This window comes from Centrocercus urophasianus, unplaced genomic scaffold, assembly GCF_019232065.1.
Source record: "Centrocercus urophasianus isolate 14NV4802_14NV808 unplaced genomic scaffold, USGS_Curo_1.0 seq_10, whole genome shotgun sequence".
Classification (NCBI taxonomy): domain Eukaryota; kingdom Metazoa; phylum Chordata; class Aves; order Galliformes; family Phasianidae; genus Centrocercus; species Centrocercus urophasianus.
This window is the reverse complement of record NW_024884142.1, coordinates 84,137,631-84,158,876: the sequence shown is the minus strand read 5'-3', so window position 1 is coordinate 84,158,876 and position 21,246 is coordinate 84,137,631. Positions and strand designations below refer to the sequence as shown.

Genomic DNA, 21,246 nt, shown 5'->3' with positions numbered 1-21,246 from the left:
GAGATTATCCTCCTTTTCTCCACATGGCAGGCAGTGCTGATTAATGCTGTGTGTTTCTTTAATCTCAGGGTTTGTAGGTGAAAACACCCAACCAATCCCAGAAAACAACATTGGAAACCGAATGCTTCAGAGCATGGGCTGGACTCCTGGCACTGGCCTTGGACCAGACGGGAAAGGGATTGCAGAGCCAATACGAGCCATCCAGAGACCAAAAGGACTCGGCCTCGGATTCAGCTGACAGAAATGCACTTTGGCTGTCGAGTGAAAGTAAAGATTGAAAATAATTTAAAAAGACAAGAATTGCAAGCTTGTATTATTTGTTATGATCAGCAAGTCCAGTTGTTCTTCTCTCAAAGATCACTGAAGCCTGTGTGCTTCACATCAGCTACTCCAGCTGCAAGGTACAGCCACAGTGACAGAACCGGCATTTGAATCTAATTTTACAATGGTGCTAAAATTTACAAACACTTGTACTTTTTTATTTCCTCTGGTCTTAAAGTTTGTATTAAGTAAAAAACTCAGTGTATTTGCTTCTTTTCATAGAACCTTCTGACACAGCAGATTTTAGTATATAAGCAATTTTTTTTGTAAGTATAATTTCATCTCAAGAGCCTTGATAAGGTTTGTCAAGGAAAATTGAAGTTTATATAGTAATTGTGTTTTCCCCCTTTTCAGGCCAAGTTTCCAAACCTGATATTTCTAGTGTTTAACAGTGTTTGAGGATAAGCTGTCATTTTGCCTGTAAGATATACATGTTTTCTGCTGGAAGGTGATATGTTATACAATTTTGTATAAGAGCATGAAAAATGGTTTTGTCATCATAGGAATGCCATTTCAACATCATTATCTGGCAATGTATCACTGTCTTCCACATTCAAGCTCAAAAGTAAAGCTTTTATACTTGTTTTTACATTTGCAGGATTATCTTTTTTCAGCAGATATTTTAAAATTTTAGAGTTTATTCTGAGTGTGGATATCTCTTTATATGAATAATCCTTAATGTGTCTATACTTAAGGATATATTTCAACTTTGAACCAGAAAATTGTGTTTTAAAGATGCCCCCGTCAGTGTTAATATGCTGGGATTTGGTATTTTAAACAATGTAGTGTTCAACATTTGTTTTGTGATTGTGCTGGTACCAGTGAGCCACAATGTTTAAGGAACATAAAGTAACTGAAAAAGGAGAAGAAGTGAGATTAGGATGGAGGAAAGGAAGGAAAAAGATACTTTGATAGCTTCTTAAACATCCAAGCTAGCAATTTAAAATCAAGAGGAGTCATTAAGTGTTTTAATCAGTATCCTAATGTATCTAATATCAGCAGAAGTAATTTCATTAAGCGGCAACCAATCAAGCTCCCAGGACACTATTGGTCTGTAGTATAAAACAAATTCCACTTTAAAATTGAATGATAGGGCTGAAGAAAACAGTTGTGCAGATGGTCTAAGGAGAAAATATTGCACCTGCTGTAGTAGCTAAAAATATTTACTTTGATTGTAGAGGGAACGGGATTTGGTTCTTCAGTTTCTTTTTCTTCCCTGTCCTTGCTACCAAACTGCTTAGAAAAATATCTTGAAGATTATTGCAAAGATAATTGCTGAGAATAACAGGAGTGCAGCTTCCTTCATGTAACTGAAATAGTGATGAATTTTAAGAACTGTTTTTTTCACTGATTTTTTTCTTTCAGATTCACCTTTCTTTTTTTTTTTTCTTCCAGAAAGGCAATGCTAGGAAATGTAGCAACATTATAACATGGAATTTTCTTTAAAATTTTGTTGATTCTTTCCAGGGTGAGTACTGTCAATTCGGAAACTTTCTTTCACAACTTATATAGTGTAGACTAAAAGGTTAGTACCTGTTCTTGTTCTTGATGATAGCTGAGTGCAGATGTTCCATGAGTTTCAGAAGAGCCATTTATTGTTCTTTGCATCCTTGATATCATTGTGAGGTTTTGCCTTTTAACATTCCAAGAATTTTTAAACAGACTTAGCATTTATAATCAGTGCAAACTTTTTATGGAAAGTTTTGGAGCATAGGATAATGTATGTTGGACACTTCTAATATCTCTTGCATACCAAACCAAGTTAAATACATTCCATATCCAAAGAGTTCCAGGCCATGTAATTGCAGAGAACCTGGAATTCTGCAGGCAGCAAAGGTGCTCGCTTCTGTATTTGTTATTTATAGTAATAGATTTATATGACACACTCCCATTCTTTCAGTGCAATGCCTGCAATTCTCTTAGTGCGACCATCTAGCCAGTTCCTTATCTTGTGAGTGATCCATCCACCAAATCCATTTTTCTCCAGTTTGGCAGTCAAGATGTCGTGCAGGACTGCTTTGCACAAGTCCAGGTAGATGACATCAGTTGTTCTTGCGTTATCCACTGATGCTGTAATTCTATCATAAAAGGCCACCAAGTTTTTCAGACATGACTTATCCTTGGTGAAGCCATGTTGGCACTACCAATCACCTCAGCTTTGTTTTCCACGTGCCTTAGCAGGACCTTCAGGAGGATCTGCTCCATGGTCTTGCCAGGTGCAGAAGTGACACTGACTGGCCTGTAGTTCCCTGATCTTCTTTATTTTCCTTTATTGAAAATGGGGGTTATGGTTCCCCTTTTCTAGTCAGTCAGAACTTCACCAGTTTGCCATGACCTTTCAGATACGATGGATAGTGGTTGGCAGCTTCTTCTGCCAGTTCCCTCAGAACCCACGGGTGGGTCTCATCAAGTCCCGTGTTTTTTTGTTTTATATCAGTCTGCTAGAAATTATTAGACACTAAAACCGGTCAAATTGATTTTCATACGGAGATAAGTACACCTTGACTGTTTTCCAGCAGATATTTTTAGATGCCACAGCTAACAATCAGGTGTAGAAGAAATTGATTTATTAGAATATTTTAATCTCATTTTTTGAGGTAATTTAATGCAGTAAAATTCCCACTCAAAATCACATCATTTTATCACTTCTCACAGGAATACCAGATATTCTGGTAGTCTAACTTTGCACAATTAAGGCTAGCATTAGGAGGAAAATAAAAAACAAAATCATTCTGGTTTGTTTTGTTTTGTCTTTTTTAAATCACTGCAATGTTTGTTGGCTTTAAAACAAGTTGAAGTACCTGGTTATTTTTCTTCAGGATTTTCCCATGCATAACTTAAAATCACCTTCTATTTAACTTACAATCATACTTGCTATAAAACTGGTTCACATTATTTTACAGTACATGTAAAACTATTTCCAATAAGAATTCGTACTGACTATGATACTGGAAGTTTTTATGCCTGCATAAATATTGGTTCATCTTGTATCTAAAAGTTACTATCACTCACCAATTTTTTTCCATTTAGGTGTTTGATTAATTGGTAGTTAAGCTGTTAACATAATATTCTGCCTATGCAGAATGTTTAGTAAAAAGAAGACACATACAGTATTATCAACATCACATTTTGCTACATTCCATTGTGTTTCAGAGTTCTGTGAATTAAGCCATTAACTGTTAATAAAAGAAACACATGAGCAGTTGCTGGCAGAATACTGTTTTTAAGTAAATATTTGTTGAAGTCAGAGAAGCGTTATCGATATGCTTATTTTAACAAGTTTGTCCCTGCATTTGTCTTTCTTCAATTAGGGCAATAATGAGTGTAGAATGGCAGTAAATAGCTAAATAATATGTATTGAACGCTTTGCTTTAACAGCACAAATGCGAGATGAAATAAAATAATTAGACTCCACGGGTTTTGTATGTTCTTTTCTTTAAGTTGCCCTTTTCAATGACGGTGTTACTGCTCAGGTGAGTGCAAAAGCATTGTTTCTGAAAATGTGATTAGGATTGCTAATATCTTGTAGCAAGCACATGTTTTAGTAAAAGTATTGTACCTCCTTACCAGTACTTTTCTAGGTAGTTATTAACCAGAAAACGCGAACCACATCACAAAATGCCACATATAAAATATCTGCATTACTTTTGTTATCATATTCTTCTGGGATGTTTAAATACAAGTCCTCTTCATTCTTTAAGTATGCGTATGCTTTGATAGCTGTGACGTGATTGTGCTTTCTCTTCAAGCAGGACTTCAAAACTGTTGCTCCAAGAAGAAATCATGCCATTTTTTTCATAGGCATATCAAAAATGGGGATCCCTTCCCTCTCTTACGCTGTGCAGTGAGGAGACTTTTTAATTATGCTTTAATTGATAGCAAAGTTTTTGGGAGCAGGGGCATAGCTAGTACACAGCATCTGCCAAGGTGCCCACAACAGAGTCCCATACCTAAAGGCAGTATGTTCAGCCTGCAGTGTGCAACGTAGTGAAAACCAGAATTATTTCACTGTCCATTGTTCAGCTCTAAAGCTAATCTAGCATGTTAAAAGAACACCTTGTTTTTGGTTTGAATTCTTCCTGGAAAGGTTTTGATGCAGCTACATTTGTCTGTTTATTTACAGGCATAGTACTTATGGTTGTGTGTGTGTGTGTGTATGTTTGTTTGCTTAATGATATTTCTGTTCTGGAAAAAGTCTTGGAGAATGTACAGCAATTTCAGTGTCGATATTCTTAAGTGGTGGGTGGTTTTTTGCTATAGAAACTGTGAGCTTTACCAGCATGGATTGTTTATGCTATAGCATAGATACAGAGTTTGGTAAGACTATCAACAAACTTTTTAATATGTCTGCTTTGAGTTGTTGTGGAAAACTTAACTAAAGCAATGAAAATTTCATGATTAACTGCCAGTAAGATAATTCTAGTGGAAATGCATAGGCTTCCTGTGGGTCTTGGGTGTCCTTCAACAAAGCAGATACTGGAGGTATTTTGGCCAATAGATTGCTTGTTTTGAATAGTCAGTCTTTAAGTAGAAAGCTGAAAATGAAAATTAGATTATCGTTCAGAATATTTGATTATAGGTATCTTCAGCTTAGTGTGCCTTAAGTCTTCAGTGTTGTTCTTCCTTTCCTTTTTTCTGAAAAAGTATAACTATGTATGTGTTAAGTGATAATTCCCCATGTTTTCTGTCTCAAAATATTATCTCATGTCTATATTAAGTGGCAGGGCTCCAGATTTTCTGTCATTTGTACCAGACTAGTGCAGTTGCTTTTCATACCTCACCTGGCCAATTTTATGACTGGCCTACTCCTGCTCTCATGAGTTATTTTTTGACACTTTGACACTTCAAACTTGAATTTTCTTCAGCCCCACCAGACCACTGTTTCCCCAGCCACAAACTTATGAAGACTGGAAGACACGTAACTTTTTCTGAACTTGAGTATCTCCGTTGACTTCTAAATGTGAAGCTCCTCAAAGGTATAAAAATAAGCGTGCATAAAAGTGTTAGCAGACTGAGGTCTTAACTTCCTTCCCTGTTATAGATATGGATCCTCAATTTTCCATGGCAACAGAGTTCCCATAAAATCCTAGAGTCAGCTGGATCATACTGGACTATCTTTAGCATAGAGTTTCTTCAGAGCACCTGTTTGGCTGCTGTACCTAGTATTGGGTACAGTAGCTAACTGATTCTGTATGTGCTATGTAGTCTTTCATTCCAGCCAAGTAACAAGAATAAGGGAAGGAAAAAAAAAAGTTTTTGATTCAATAAGGAAATAGCAGAAAGGTATAAGTTTTAGCAATTTGAAATTGCTCAAATTTCAATGAAAATAAGCAAGGGAGAACATGCATTAGAACTATGCAAAAGGAGCATGTCCCAAATATTTTCTCCAGTGAACAAAAAAAAGGAAGCCAGCAAGAAATATATCATTTCAGTGTGCATTAGTTTCCACTTAAGAGTATTATTATTAGTGATTAAAAAACACATGATACAGGAAACTCAGTTCCACAAGATGTACTGGCTCATTTAGTAATTGAGGTAAGTTCATGAGAACTTACCACCATTAATTCTTCAGTCTTTCTCACTGAGTCAGCCTAGCTTATTCTGCCCTTGTCCACTGTAAAACTCCATCTTCTTCTCAGGCGTCTCTTACTGCTCTCTTGTTGTCTGTGTCAATGAGTTTTGTTATTGAACTGTGATTTTTTTTTTTTTTTTTTTTTTTCATTTTACTTCCTTGGAAATTTCATGTAACACAATTTCAATATATTTTCATATAACCTAGATTGCAGTGATGGAAAAAGGTTCTTTGAAGAATTAGGATTAATGGTCTTCAATTTTTTCTTCCATAAAATGTTTCTCCATTTGAATCCTTGATTTCACTTAAGATTCACCATCCTCCCATTTGTTTCTCTTTCGCAAAAACTTGGCTGTTTTCTTAGAGAGTATTGTGGTGAAAGAGGCAGGAATTTCTTCTGTTGCATTTGCAGGTACCAAGTTGCAAAATTTCTTCTCTGTAGTTTTGATTTCAAGAGTTAAGTATTAAATTTGGATCCCATAAGTGTTGCCTTATAGTTTTTCCAAATGTTCTAGCTTACTACAAGCATTTGAATGTTGTACAATTTGTAGAATAAAATAAGTAGAACATTTATCTAAAATTTTCTAAATGCCAAACTTTTGGTGTATATGGTGGTGGGCTTCATATTTCTCGTAGTAATAGATGTATTCTACAACATAAAGTGTACGTACACACAACTAATGCTAAATGTACAATTCTCTTGACCATGGGCAGCAATAATAGTATGTTAACCTGGATTAAAGAATTCCTTAGTTCTGGTGTAGTTCAATGATGAAAGCTGCCATGGCAGCAGTTTCCACATTTTCAGCTGGCGAGGACTCTTGCTGATAGCCAGTAAGACAGGTGCTCCATGATTTCTTTAGAAATTGTTGAAATGACATGTGAAGAACAGTGTTTAGGGCATCTTCATTTAGACCCAGTGTTAATTATGTTACTTGCTACTGTACGTGAGGAATGTGAGTGGTCTTTACCATGAAAAGCTTGGTTTCTGGTTCTTCCTGATCGCCCTAGTTGCTGCTCTACAGTGTGAAGGCTCTGGAGGCTCACCCAGCAGCCCAGAGACACATTGACTCTTATGGAATAATTGCTTCAGGTGCAAAGGTGAGCATGTGGAGCACCAGTGGCTGAGACCAATAATATTACCAATAATAGTATTACTAATAATGTCTTGCTTAAGTGAAGGCTTGGGCTTCCAACATGGGTAGGAAGTCACAGTATGCTGCTCATAGTGTTTGATAGCCACTAACATGGATTTTTTTCTTCCTGGCACAGGCTGCCAGGAGGTGGAGAAAGAGCATCTGGATGATGTTTAAGGTTCATATATTTGGCAGGATCAGTTCATTATAGATGCACATTTTTAGGCAAAGGTTTGAGATAGGAATTGTTTCTAGTGAACTACAACATGACTGATTGTATGGGACCATAAAAAAAGGGTTACAATGGCCATGGCGAGGGAAGCTTGGAATTTTGCCACAGTCTCGAATAGTGGCTGCATGAAGAATTTTGGCCAGAACCACATTCCTGTGCTTTCTTTGGACCTGGCGAGTCAAAAAGTACAAAATTAATTAAAAATAATAGTAATTTTAAAAAGCATTGTTTTACTGTGTGGTAGAGCAGGTGAAGCCATTTGCCTGTTTATCTAACGAATAAACACCCATACATTTTATAGATGTAGATCCCTGTAGAGTATAATACATAAAATTAGAAAAGGAAAATTTAAATATTGGACATTTTGTTAAGCTATCAGCCATGTACTTCACCAAAGTGTCACAAGACGTTTGGTTCTGGTAACCTGCAGTACATAGAAGAGGTGAGATGTTTCTACACAAGTCAATAAATCTGCAATGTATTGTTTAATATTCCACCTTTATGTAAACGTAGCCAGGTTTTTTTGTTGTCTTCTTCCTAATCAGTGGTAAAGTGCATTTAATAGCTCACTTAAGGTTGTCATCCATTACTGTGAGTTACTGTTGGATCTAATTAATAGAGCTGAAATTATTTTGTAATGAGAATTTGAAGTATTGCAGTGTTAAAAAAAGGAAAAAAAAATTGCCATTCACAGCTAATTAATGTTTAACAATGCAAATAAGCTGATAATTATTTTTCAAGCCATAGAAAAATTCTGTGACACTTCATATACCACCTTTATGATCCCAATTGTTTCCAAATAATGCTTTTACAGAGAAATATTTGGAAGAGATTTCCCTGGAAAAAAAGGCAGATTTTCAGCACACAAGGAATAAGAGCTGTCCTTTTGTTCACTGGGAGCCCAGAATCAGCAGCTGTTTCTTACAGTAAATACTGATGGAGGGAAGGAAAAAAGTGAGGGTTTGAATGTAGTTGGAAGAAGAAAATCATGTGAGATCCTAGCCAAAATTTCCTGTCTGCTCCAAGTCGGCTGCTCTTCGGTCAGTGCAGGTCTTACAAATGCAGCCCAGGTAAGCTGGGATCTCTTGGAACCATTATGATAAAGATGCTAACAGCAACGTGACACTGTCATTATACTGAAGTAAAATGCATTTTTGTCGTATACATGCTAAATCAGAAAGAAGGAATGCTGGCAGTCTGGTTATGTAAGTGAATGTGGACCCATTTCTCATCACTGTTAACTTTGGCAAATGAAGTATGCTATTAGTCTTTTGATTTTTAACCCAATTTAATAATATTTATTGCCTATTCAGATGTCAATTTAATATCACAAAAAATTTTATATATCAAAATTTATCCTGAAAGTGTTATTATCTTTTTTTTTTTTTTTTTTTTGAGTCAACCAGTAATAAATACTATTTTATTTAGCAGGATTATGTAATATATAATCAACTGACAAGTAAATCACGCAGACTAGCTGCTGGCATACCACTCAGCACAGGCGCATCACTTTGTACCCCTGACATTTTAAGTAGGCCCAGATTTCTCTACAGCAAGATGATGCCATTAGCTGCCAAGGGTGTGATCTACTATTACCACTTTGGGTTTTATCTACACATTAGAGTTGTCTTCTATCTTTGAGTTGTCAGACAGCATAAATCATCCTCCAATTTGCAGATGCCACTTGCTCTGTTGCAGAAGTGTCCTTCAGTGTTACTTCACTTTTCCTGCAGGTGAGGTGTTCCTTGTGGCCACACTGCCAGTAGACCACATGCCCCCACCTCATGCCTTTACTCCAGGACTGATGGCTGCTGACATAATGATCCACAAGCTGGGATCAGCACCTCTTCCTTAAAAATTGATTTATTTTTGTGGGTTAACAGTTTATATGAAGCTTTCTGATCATGGCCTGGATGTTCTTCTGAGAGTCTTCTACAGTAATTAATGCTTGTTCTGCTGAAAGTCACTACTTCCATTTGTGCACTATCTTGCAACATTCTGCCTGGAAAACGCAAATTATTTGTATATTATGTTCATTGCCACAGGGAAGGAAGAAGAACCATGGAGGTAATATTTTTTTTCACTTAATAATTTTAAGTTGAATTCATTAATTTGTGGAAGAAGGGATCTGACTGAAGACTTCTGAAAATTTGGGGTTGGCAGAGCAGGCCTGGAACATGGAGCAACTCTTCATTGGGCACAACTGCGCTGTAAGCTGTAAAGGAGGGAGGAAGGTCTGCAGGCCAGCAGAGGGCTGTGCTCAAATCTTTCTGCCCTCGAGAAGGGTGGGTTGTGGATTTGCTGTTGTTACTCTGACTTAATTATTAAAATATTGAAACCTGTTCTCTACAGATATTTCATACAGATTTACTCTAACAGTGTAATGACCGGTATGCCGATCGTGGTCACAGATTGGGATTTTTATGGATTCTTTTGCCATCTTTGATATCTGCTAGGAGGCTCTACCTGGTTGCTTTTTACGTGCCCTGACATGTTCCACATCCTGCTACCTATGTTTTGCCTGCCCAGCTCAGGTCAGAGCAATAACTAATGATTGCTGCAGCAGCTATCAGGTTAAATTTGTAATTACAACTAAGCATTTTTTTATATTAATAGGTTTTTAAGAAAGGTCATGAAATGTAACACTTCAATCAGACTTACTCCTTTCGGTTTTGCTTTTGTATTTTTTTTTTTTTGTTGTTGGAGTTTTGTTGTTTTTTTTTCCTGTTTGCAATTATACTGTTTGAAAACCTTACCCATGTCTGCTGCGAAGCAATGCAGCACTTCAAAAAGGATTTTAAGGACAGTAATATATGCAACTTACATCACTAATCAGCTATAGAATGTCAGATGGCCTAATGCACGGTTTTAATTGTAGCAGTTGATGCATTCTGGACGCTATGGAGAGCATTGATGTTTTGATTACAAAATAGAACTTCACAAGCCAAGGAGGAGCATGGAGTTGCCTTCCTGCAGCCTCTCTCACGCTCTTGTGTTCTTCCATCACGCCCGTTAACAACTACACTAGAAACAAGCAGCAGATTTTTTTCCACTCGGTGAGTAATTGTCTGCACAGCAGTGACAGATGTGCAATATAGCAGCTTCTTCAGGAAAAAATTAACAGTTTGTCCAGCATGTCAGCTTGCTCTTTTTAGTGCTTCGGAGGTCTTGGCCCCATTATGGATGATTTAGAAATTGAAGCAAGCTAAGACCAGCTGCCTGGGTTGAAAGCCTTAGTTAGTAGCCCTCATCTGCATTCCAGTATTCGCTTACATCTAGAAATTGGTAGGGCCCCTCTGGCCACAAGATGAGTATGGGCTGACAATGCCTTGATTTGTTGAGAGAGAGAATAAATGGGTTTTTCAGAAGATGAGGAAATATCACCATTACTGGCCAATTTACAGCATTTTATCTGTTCTTCAAACATGTCACTTTTGTTATTGTTGCATGGTAATTACATAGTGAAACGGAAAGAAAACAAATTCTGGTTACATATTCAGATGGATTGCAAAATCATATAATCCTGATAAATGCCCATTTATGATACACACGGATGAAAGGTTCATTTTAATTTTGAATAGCTAGCACAGCCATAAATAGGATATAGGATTAGATCCCACAGAATCCGATTACCTAAAAGCAAATAGTATTTTTCTTCACTTTTTTTCATAACCAGGAAATTCAGTGTGTGCAGGGTATTTAAATAAGCAGGCTTTCCATAAAAGAATATGAAGCAAATATAATTCAATAGTTTCTATATTTTAAATATAATCATTTAGGACTATTCAGCTAAGTCTTTTTTGAAGCACTCATTTGTAAATAGACATCAACCCATCAATATTGCTGAAAAAAATATCACACAGATATGGCCTTTAAAAGATACACATTCATAGCAAATAGAAGAACCTCTGCTAGTTGGAAATGTAGTCCAACAATAACAGCAGATAGTATTACTTATATATTATAATTGCAACTGTTCTTACCACCTTTCAAGAATGTTTTAAGGCAAATATTGCATTAGCTGAGAAGCAAATGATGATACCATCCCAGGTAACTGCAATTCCGGCAGCAGCTTTCATGCCAGAAGCATTCTGTGAAATTCTGGAAGCTCCATTTCCTTTAGTGGAAGGCACTGGAAGAGACCTGTATGACAACACAGGTGTATAGCAGCAGAAGGCAGATGATTCCTGTACAGAGATGAAGAAAAAAAAAAAACCTGCTTTGTGCATAAAGCCATTTCCTTCACAATCCTTGGCATCCAAATTATCTTCCCAAGACCTTAAGAGAGAGTTGGCCGTTGCATTAAAAAGAGCAGGGATGGTAGAGAGGTAAGCATGCTCAGCCCCCTCATCACCCTTCCCAAGAGGGGACAAGACACCTCCGTCTCAAGGGGAAGTTGAGCATGGAGGATTCATGACACATCCAGGTCTGCATCCAAGGCACTGGGCAAGCACAGTGACAGAGATGGCCACCTACATGAGCTGTCAAGCTTCTTGAAACCTTCCATGGGAAAATACATTTAATACATCCACTGCATACATTCAAGGTGGTGCTATACTGTGCTTGGGCAGACTTTGTGTTGGACACTATGTTCTGGAATGGAGAGTTAAGATGACTAATCAAAATTCTCTCACCAAGGAGTAAAATTAGGCTCTTAGTAAACATTCACATGCAGTGAAGTCTTGCCTGACTTTCTTCAGCTGCTTTTATTCAATTGCATCAAAACTATGAGTAGGCACCAGCAGCCAGCTTTGATTGGATCTGCTCTCAGGTGATTGAACTGTATCTGCCTGCATTTATCCACCATGTCGTCTTTTAAAGAATTTGCAGTTTTGGGTCAGTTATTACAGTTCAGGTTATGGCTACAATAAGCTTGATGTTATTGCAGGAAAATATAACCTAAAAGACTGGTATCGTTCTCTTCCTCAATCCTACACTGTATCTTAATTTTACTTTTTTTTTTTTTTTCCTTTGGAAGTCCTGAATACATATAGCTATTGGCAAGATCAGTGGAAGATTTCACAATGCAACTTCATAGCTAGTTGGACTTACTGGTGGCAGGCAGAGAGGGAATAGATAGGCAATAAATGCAAACTGGGGGATCGTAACAGGGTCTCTCCTGCCTGGGCCTTCTGAGAACAGACTGTCAGCATCAGTTCCCTGGGAATAGTGACCAGTGCACTGCATGGTGACTGAAGGCAGGGCTTGGGGTGGAGGAGTCCTGGTTCAGGGTTTCAGAAGAAATCAATTGACCTGACCTGAATTACGTTCTTTTGTGTTTCTAAAGAAGGTCTATTGGGAATGAGTCTGAAATGCGCTTTCCATGGTATTGTCTCTTCCATAGTTCTCTGCTCCTAACTGAGCTTTGTTATCAGTTTAACGTTGATTAACTTTTTTTTCCAGAAGAGATTTTTCATGTGCTGAAGGGTAAAGTAACAGAAAATTTGCAGAATGGCCACAAGAATCATACATATCCTGGGGGACATATCTGCTAGAGAAATTACTGGATGAAGACATTCACACACAGTAAGTGTATCTGCCACAGTTTTATATGCTCTGTTTTATCTTGGAGCATTAACAACATTTTGATTTTTGATAACTTACCTGTCAAATCCCTTATGAGGATTGTGATATAGTGTCCCTCCTCAGCAGACTTCTCAGTGTGACTCAGCAATAAAACTGTTGTCCCAGGTGTTGCCTTGAAATTATCTGGGAGATTTTCCAGTAATGAACTTGCAGTGTTTTCTGATGAAATGTGTGTCTGCATGCCAAGAAAGCAGCACTTTAATTTGAATAACATTTGGAAGGGTTTTTAATTTTGGTTTATCAGTATGTTGATACATGGACACTTGGAAAAAGACTAGTATGTAACAGAGATTATTTCAGCTTCAGTGAATCATTGCTTTGCTTTTTCTCTCCCCTTCAGACTGAAGATTTCTTGCTGCTTCATGTAAACAGTGTTGAGTTAGCAATGTGCTACTCTAGCCTGATTTTAAAGAAACACCCAAAGTGGCTGTTGAAATCTGGATACTTGTTGATAACCTTTAAAAAGATAGTAGTTATGCCATGAAAGAACTTATGAAGAAGTCCTTTAACTATTATGATCATCCTGATTATTTTACTGGCAGGGAACTTTCCATAACATGCAGCTATTGGGTAGGATTGCTTCCAAAATGCACTCCTATTTGACCATAGGTCCTGGAATGTCAGCCTGTATGTGTGCAGGAGCTACCAGAGCATCTCCCCTTGGTCTCTGACAGTGCACATGTGCTATGTTGCAGCTGACTTAAAAGCCCTCATTTACTGTTCTAGATATACCCATCATCAAGGATAGTGAGTAGGAGTAGCCCAGGAGAGCAAAGAGGGAAGCTGCAGCAAGGTCTAATAAGGCTGAAATCATAGCAGGGATGTGGATGTACTTCAGATATAATTAGGATGAAGTGCAGTTATCTCAAGGGTCCTTAAAATCACTTGTTGGTTAACAGAAAATACTTTTACACTGAGAACTGGGAAATGGCGTAAGGTCACTTAAGCAGACCTCAGCAACAGGAACTGAAACTATGCTGTCCTCATGTGAATAACCAAGAAGGCAGCAGGCAGCTTCCCCACCAATTCCAGCCTCAGAAAAGGGACAGGGCTGTCAGGAAGCTTAGTCTCTGTGACTCAGTTCTTCCAGAGATTGTTCCTCAGCTTTAGTTGTCTGCATATCCCTTTGTGTCCTGTTTTCTGTGACAGTTTCAAGTTACCTTTAATTAATTAATTAACATTAATTAAGTTGATATAATGTTAACTAATTAACATTAATTTGGCCTAAAAACAAGAGCAGAGAATAGTTTTAGGTCAGTCCTGGTTATCATTCTACTCTCGATACTTTTCTTTATGTTTGCTGGCATCCAGTTGCTTAGAAATGGCAGGTGCCATTGTGGAAGTGAACGGAGACAGGAGCATGGTAGTCTGAAGTAATTGGACACATTGATCCTAGCACAAAGCTCAACCAATTCAATTACTGATCTAGAAGTTGCTGCTCATTTTGTTTCTAGCTTGTGTCTTCAGTTTGCAAATCCATTCACCATGTCCAGAGGTATTTTATTTATGGGGTTAGTGAATATGGCAGAGTTAAGGCAAAGCCATTTCCACGGGCTATGTGGCTAGTCCTGGACATAATATCTACATAGGTTGCCCTGGATATAATGCATCCTCTTCATTTCCACGGAAACTGCAATAGATACAAAGAGCACAGTAACATTATTTGATTATTAGAACATGATTTGAACAAATTCTTAGCTACAAAGCACTATATTTCAGTCAGCACCATTAGCTGCTCATCTTTGCCAGCAATGAACAAGGGCCTGCATGCCATGCTCGTAAACCTCTGAATAAGCAGAGGTTACCCCCTGTCACTGCTGCTGAGACACACCACCAACCTCTTCACTGCACTGATGTCTGCTGTTGAGTCTCCACAGATGTTCAGCAAGTATCAATGAATGTCAATGGGTGCCATTTTTTCCACGTGGAGGAGTTCAGTGACATGCCTTTGCTTCATACAAATTTCTATGTCAGGCACCATTCTGTCAGAGTGCCCCTCTGCTGCCATCTGTCACATGGCAACAAAATGTAATAGGATGTTGGTGAAAGGTTCAACCTACTGCCATACCACCAACATCTGTCTCTGATGTTGTGGGCTGGCATCATAAAACAGGAGGCATTTCTTTTGGTGAAACCCTAAGATACAGGACAAACCAAAGGAAAAACAATCTTGTTACAGTACATTCATATCCCAAGCCCTGTGTACTGATTGGCACAAATTGGTGGCAAACACCGAACCACTCTCCTGGGCTTTGCAGACTGGTGTGAGGATTTCCATCCCCGTTGCTGTGCGCCCTGGGGGCTGGAGCTCCTCTTCCTGTAGATGACAGATCACAACAAAACAGAATAAAAGCAATCGCTATTTTTCACTCTGTCCTCTGCCATTCCTTCCCGTAAGCAGCAGATTGTTGTATGTTAATGTTTCTATTGTTTTAATATTCTTGTTTTCCTCATTCATATTCTGAGGTATTATTGTTAGTGCCAACCCATTTGATTTATTATTTAGAGAAAGCACTTGTTCAAAAAGTCAGCACTGGATATTAAATGGTGATTGCTTGCAATGAATTTCTTTTTAACATCTGCAAAGACAATTTTGTCTTTTCTTCTTCCACTTAACTCTAAATGAGAGATCTTAAGCATAGTTAAATAGGATTCATAATATCTCGCTGACTGAAAATCATCTTGAAATGTGGAATGTGAGGGCAGAAATAGTTATCACATACAAAACCCTCTTCCCTCTGAATTTCTAAGGGAGTACAGGGGAGGATGCTGTCCCTGGGTGTGCATTAGTATTCCTGGTTGTGTGCGTGGTAAAGAGACCACTGCGGGGCCAGAGCCACAGGGCTGCTGCAGGTACGGATCTGACTGTTCTCTTCCTCTCCCTTTCCCCACATTTTAAGCCATTGACATTAGTACTACGTATGCATGTATGTGTGTGTGTATATATATATATATAGAATAAATCAAAGCTTTTTTTTTTTTTTTTTTTGTATATTTAACTATGACACCCAAAAATACCCCTCAAAGCCCATTCAATTTGAGAGAGATTTTCCACTGCCTTGAGTAACCGTCATATCAGCTTCATGTTGACTTAAAATATTTTGTCATTGTTGTTTTTTGGCCAGAAAAATTGCATCTCAGTGACTGTGTCATTAGTATCAGTGTCATGGTAAAGAAATAGCATAATACCTCCATGTTAATCACCAGTTTTACACAGCTATCTTAAAACCTTGTGCAAGTAGGGCTGCTCAAGGATCCTTAACTCTATCCTTAAAAACCAAACATGGAAGGAGCTGTAAATTAAAGTACAACTCAGTCACTCATTTTCTCTAGCCAGGTTACCAAGATAGACCAAAGAGCAAAAAGAGGATTCAATCACAGATTTAATTAAAGATAATCATCAGAAAGACTGGCAAGACAAACACATCTGTTATTTCATACATTTCCTAACATGAACTGTATGAAGGGACTGAGCTTTTTAGTTTTACTTTAATGATTTTTTTCTGTAATACAGTGATACCATGAGTTGCATCTAAGTATGTGAATGTTTAAAATAGTTGGCTTCCTTAAAAAGTACAGCCATAGTGAAACACTGGAACAGAAGATAGTTGCTAGCATAGAATGTGATATATTTCTAAATATATTATTATTTATAATGAAGCTAATGGTGACAGAATTTTGTTTGAATTTGTAGTGCATCCTAACAACAGTGATGTGAGCTGCAGAGTGGGCACTGCTCTCATAAACATTTTGCCTCCTTTCCCCAATAGATTGTGGCAAACAGTGGCAGTGACTCTGGCTGCAGAAAACACAGTGACCATGCTCCTTCTCTCAGCCTTGCAGGCTACATACCTCTGCTGGATCTCATGCATCTGTTGAAAGGAGAAACACTGTGACACAGACTGATGGGATTCTTGGTAATTGCAGCAGAATCACCGAATACCCTAGTAATAGGTTTTTTAACTTTTTAGCTTTTTTTTTTTCCCTCCTTTTATTCATAAAGTCTGCCTGTTATATCACTTGTAAGCATGTGACCTAAAGTTCTCTGCAGCGTTCATTAGATGTGGTTTTCATACTAAGAATAGAATTCAGCTGTGTCTGTGTATTTGTGACCCATTTGGGCACTGTTAATTGGCCCAAAGTAGGCAGCACTGGAGTGGTAGCGGTGGAGGGAAAGCACAGCCAGCTGCACCTGCCACCTAATTCTTTTCTTTAGGGAGGACTGGAGGCTGAAGCAAAACATGAGGACCTGTGTGGCTGCACAATGACCTTGGATCAAGAGCGACACTCCAGGTGACACCCCAACCACCTGCATGGAAGACAAGAGAAACCGTGATGAGGATTGATCCAACAGAGTGTAGTGGCTCCCCTGGATCTTACAGAGGCCTATTGAGATCTATAGATTTGTATTCAAGGACTCCTGAATAGATCTCATGACTGGCCTGACAAACCACGGCTGCTACAAAGGAGACATTGCCAGACACTGTAAATCTGTTGCAGACCTCATGTAGCTGAGCACCGCCTTGCAGGCTGCCCTGCAAGTGCAACGCCACACTCAGGAGCTGAAAGGTTGGTGTTCGTGCTTGGATTTGTTGTTTCCTTAACTCAATTTGTGATGGTTCTCAGGTCTAAAACAGCTTTGATGTGGTCATACAATAGCAAACAAATTAATCGGGTGGAGAAAAGTGGAAAAAGCTCCCAAAACCAGTAAGCTCTTTGTGTCCCCTAATGTAGTATTTCTGTACGAATTACTGTGGGTTTTTTTTTCTCCTGTTTTACCCTTTTTTTTTTTCCCTGAAGTGCTCCTGAGTAGTGTCTTTGTAAAATTTCAGCCTACAGCAAGTTGTTGCTGCTGATGAATTACAAACTGCTTAAAGACAGGACTGTAAGGGAAATTCTGACACAAGCTTCAGTACAGCAGCACAAACTTGTTTCCCAGACACCAAAATAAACCAATATTTTCCTTTTGAAATAGTTCTATTAAGTCATCCCCAGCTTTCAAATCCTCCTCCATTTCTTTCCTGATTCCTGTTCTGAGTTATCTCTGTTGTTTTGAAAAGGAGAGTCTCCAGCCTAAGCCTGTGCTCCCAAGTCCTGCTGTTTGTTGCCTAAGGAGCACACAAAGGTTTAGATTGCATCTTTTCAATGCATTATGGCACCGCAGCCTAAAGCCAATACTTGTTTTTTAACTGGCAACCTGCCTGTACGAATGGAGGAAGCAGATTGCCTCTTTGCTGAACACTTAGACAAGGTACTGATTTAACAACAGTGGACAAGCAGCTGGGAGCTGGGCTGTCAGCCTGTCACACACTGACAAATCTGTTGTTCATATTCAGGCAGGATGTTCCAGTTAGATTGCCATCAGTATCATCCATCTACCACAGGCATGCGAAGCGTACCCGCATCGCCTGCATACCCATGGACGAAATGCTGTTGATACAGCTTTCCGAGGAAATCTTAAGAAAACAGCTAATGTGCAGCTTTTTTTTTTTCCTTGTGGTCTTCTGCAATGAGATCAGCAAGAAACCAGATTTAATTTTTGTCTCTTCCTTTGTTTTCCATTCTGTATGCTGGAATTATGCGTGCAAATTGGTAGTTACTCCAATTTCATGTCTCGAGCATGAAAAGAAACCTCTGAGTGGAGCCTTCCCACTTTTTGTCAAGCTAGATTTTTTCAAAATTGGAGTCAATAAAATACAAACTAAAACAAATTATGAAAGCAAAAAAAAAAAAAAAAAAAAAGCAGATTAATAAACGCACATGGAAATTATGTTGTTCTGGCTTCCAGACTGATTTTCAACATATTTTCATGTAACCGTTGTGTTTGTAACACTGAAATAGTGCACTCCTGAATTATTTCATCTGCATGGAGAGCTCAGTCTGTGAGGGAACGCTCAGATGAAACCTGTCTGCTCGCGTTCATGTTCATCAGCTGCCATCAGTCTGCGCTGGGCTGTGCAGGAGCGGGTGCAGGGAGGGTGCATGTGTCAAAGCTGTAGAACACGTGCTGTAAATATTTTAACACAACCACACTCTTACCTATTCCTTTCATCTTCTGTTTTTTCTTTTTTATTTGAAAAAGCTGCTTTTGAATACTCTGACTGTACATTCAGCAGATTATAGTTTTAAATTATCTGTCCTTATGTCATAGTTATCCCATTTGCAGCCCTGTGTGCCCTTTATCTTTTCCTGTTTCAGCCTCAGATCTATAATCCCAAAGCCCACGGAATGAACTCCTAAATTTAGCTAGGGAAGAAAAAAAAAAAAAAAGAAAAAGTCTATCTGTATAATTTCGTCTGAATTTACCATCTGATTTGCTGCTGCCTGTTCATCACCTCTGAGTGATAGAAATAACCTGCAGCTCTCTCAAGGAGGTGATGGAGGAAAGAGTCTGGTTAACTTTCTACTAATTCTCAGGGTGTTATATATCTTTTTACATTCACAGACAGACACCAGTGTAATTTAGAACAGTAATGACTCTGAAAAGTGGTAAGCTAGTCAGATTCTTAGTATTAATCTATATCCTTTCACATTTTAACCTAATACTGCAAAAATCATAATGCGACATACATTTACGTAGTGTATAATTTAATCAGCTAATATCTTCGAGTCCTCTCTGTAGCCTCTTCAATATAATACCATTTCTGGTCAAGAAAGCCACTTAACTTCACTATATTTTTCACAGTAAGGTTCAAGATCTTCTGGAAAACACCGAGTTCATGTAGGTTAGTTACATTTTCTGTCTAAAAGGAAAAGAAGAACCTTGCAATTTTAAGCTTTTTTTTTTTTTTTTTCCAGTAAACCCATGGAGTGCTGGAAGCCATATAAACGATTGGTAAAACATGCATAAAGAAGGCAGGCTGATGATCTATGGGATTTTCTTTGTTGAAGCAACCACAGCCCGAAGCCTGGTCTGTTAAAACAACCCTGCAGGTTTGTCAGTCTTCAAATGCAGGCTGTAGGCACAGCAGATAAGGGGATTTCTGTGTTCTTGTTAGAAATATAAATGAAGTCTTAGAGAATCAGACTGGTTCTGTGGTTGAATATGAATAGAAGTAAACACACTTTAAAGTGTTTTATACCTGGTTGCATGTCAAGGCTAAGCTCCAACTTTTTGTACAGAATGGCAACAACATCGGTTCTCTATCATTATAAGATCTCTGTGCGTTCTGTTCTCGTCTCTGAAAACTCAGTCATTTTTGATTGACAGGAAGATTACCTAATAAACCTTCCCCACAAACTAATTAATCACTGTGAATACAACACTAAATTGGCAAGCATAAAAAAGCAAATGAGATGGGTGTTGAAGACCGTTTTCAAATGACCTTAGTTGAAAGCCAAGTACAGAGTGCTAAAAGCATCAGTAACGTAAGGCTGCTGGTAAACTTCTTCACTGGGGTAGGTGGCTTCACCCACTGTGAGGGTGGGCTGTGATGTCAGGACATGATCAGACAGGAGCCCATCCAATTGGTGGGACTGGGACACCACCTCTCCCAATAGAGCTTGTGAGGTGGACCTCCTTTATAGCTATTCTGCCCTTTTTTTGCAGCTATTGATAGCAAATACTTCTCACAAATTGAGTATTGTTACAGTCATTATTATTGTAATGCAGAAATCCCAGTGTGCCCATAAGCTTTATTTCACAACCAGAGGGCTCCTCGGCACACGGCCTTGCGAGCGCCTCCTCCTCAGACACAGGTTTCATCAAGATAAAGTCATCACAGGGTGATATTCCTGACAAGTTTATCAAAGTCTGAGACTTAGGTCAACACGAGATCTTAGTTCTCCACTTTCTTCTTTCTTTTCTGATGATTAAATACCATGCATTGCCTTATTTATGGCTCAGGTATAGGGCACACTAGCATCACAGCAGGAAATGCAGTTGCCAACTCTTTCATCCAGGAGAAAGCTCTCCTGGGTTTGTTCTACTGGGGCTACTCAGAGAGGCCAACACTAGGCTTTGCTTGGGCAGCAGAGCAGGACATGTGGCCTCTGCCATGTGGGGAGCAGAGCTTAGAAATTCAGAAGGAAATGAAAACAAAACCACGACAGTGAACAAAACCAGTGTGAAGGGTATGGTGTTTTTGGTGGGGTTTTTTTTTTTTCAGCAGATGTAGAAATCAAGAGTTGTGTTTCTATCTGTAATTACTGACTGCTGAAGCCTGTTTTGGTATGCTTTCAGCTTAACACCAGCACCATGTTTCAGTAACGCATTACTTTATCCATTCATCCTGCGAGTGGAGCAACACAGGCTCTCTCCCCTGCAGTTCCCAAATGGGTATCCACAAACCATCTTAGGGGCTGGCTAACTTTTTGTTCCTGATCTTTTTCTTCTTCTACTTCTCCTGCACAAACCAATGGCAGTTGCTACCCTGTGCCTATGGGCAGATAGGAACAGT

General features: G+C 38.6%; 1 protein-coding gene across 2 annotated transcripts in view; it reads left to right on the top strand.

The window, feature by feature from the left end:
- The window catches only part of GPATCH2 (G-patch domain containing 2), a 121,905-nt gene that overhangs the window by 97,744 nt on the left and 2,915 nt on the right, over positions 1-21,246 (top strand). The window contains exons 10-17 of one of the 2 annotated variants that reach the window (XR_006168524.1): positions 69-401; positions 1,717-1,789; positions 8,076-8,331; positions 8,995-9,795; positions 10,143-10,317; positions 12,665-12,787; positions 17,064-17,416; positions 19,646-19,780. Coding sequence is in view for 1 of the 2 variants with exons in the window: in XM_042816988.1 (XP_042672922.1) it covers positions 69-238 (170 nt within the window). In the remaining variant the exon portion in view is untranslated. Of the gene's footprint in view, positions 1-68; positions 911-1,716; positions 1,790-8,075; positions 8,332-8,994; positions 9,796-10,142; positions 10,318-12,664; positions 12,788-17,063; positions 17,417-19,645; positions 19,781-21,246 lie in introns of those variants that run through there. The other variant, XM_042816988.1, reaches the window with a different exon arrangement.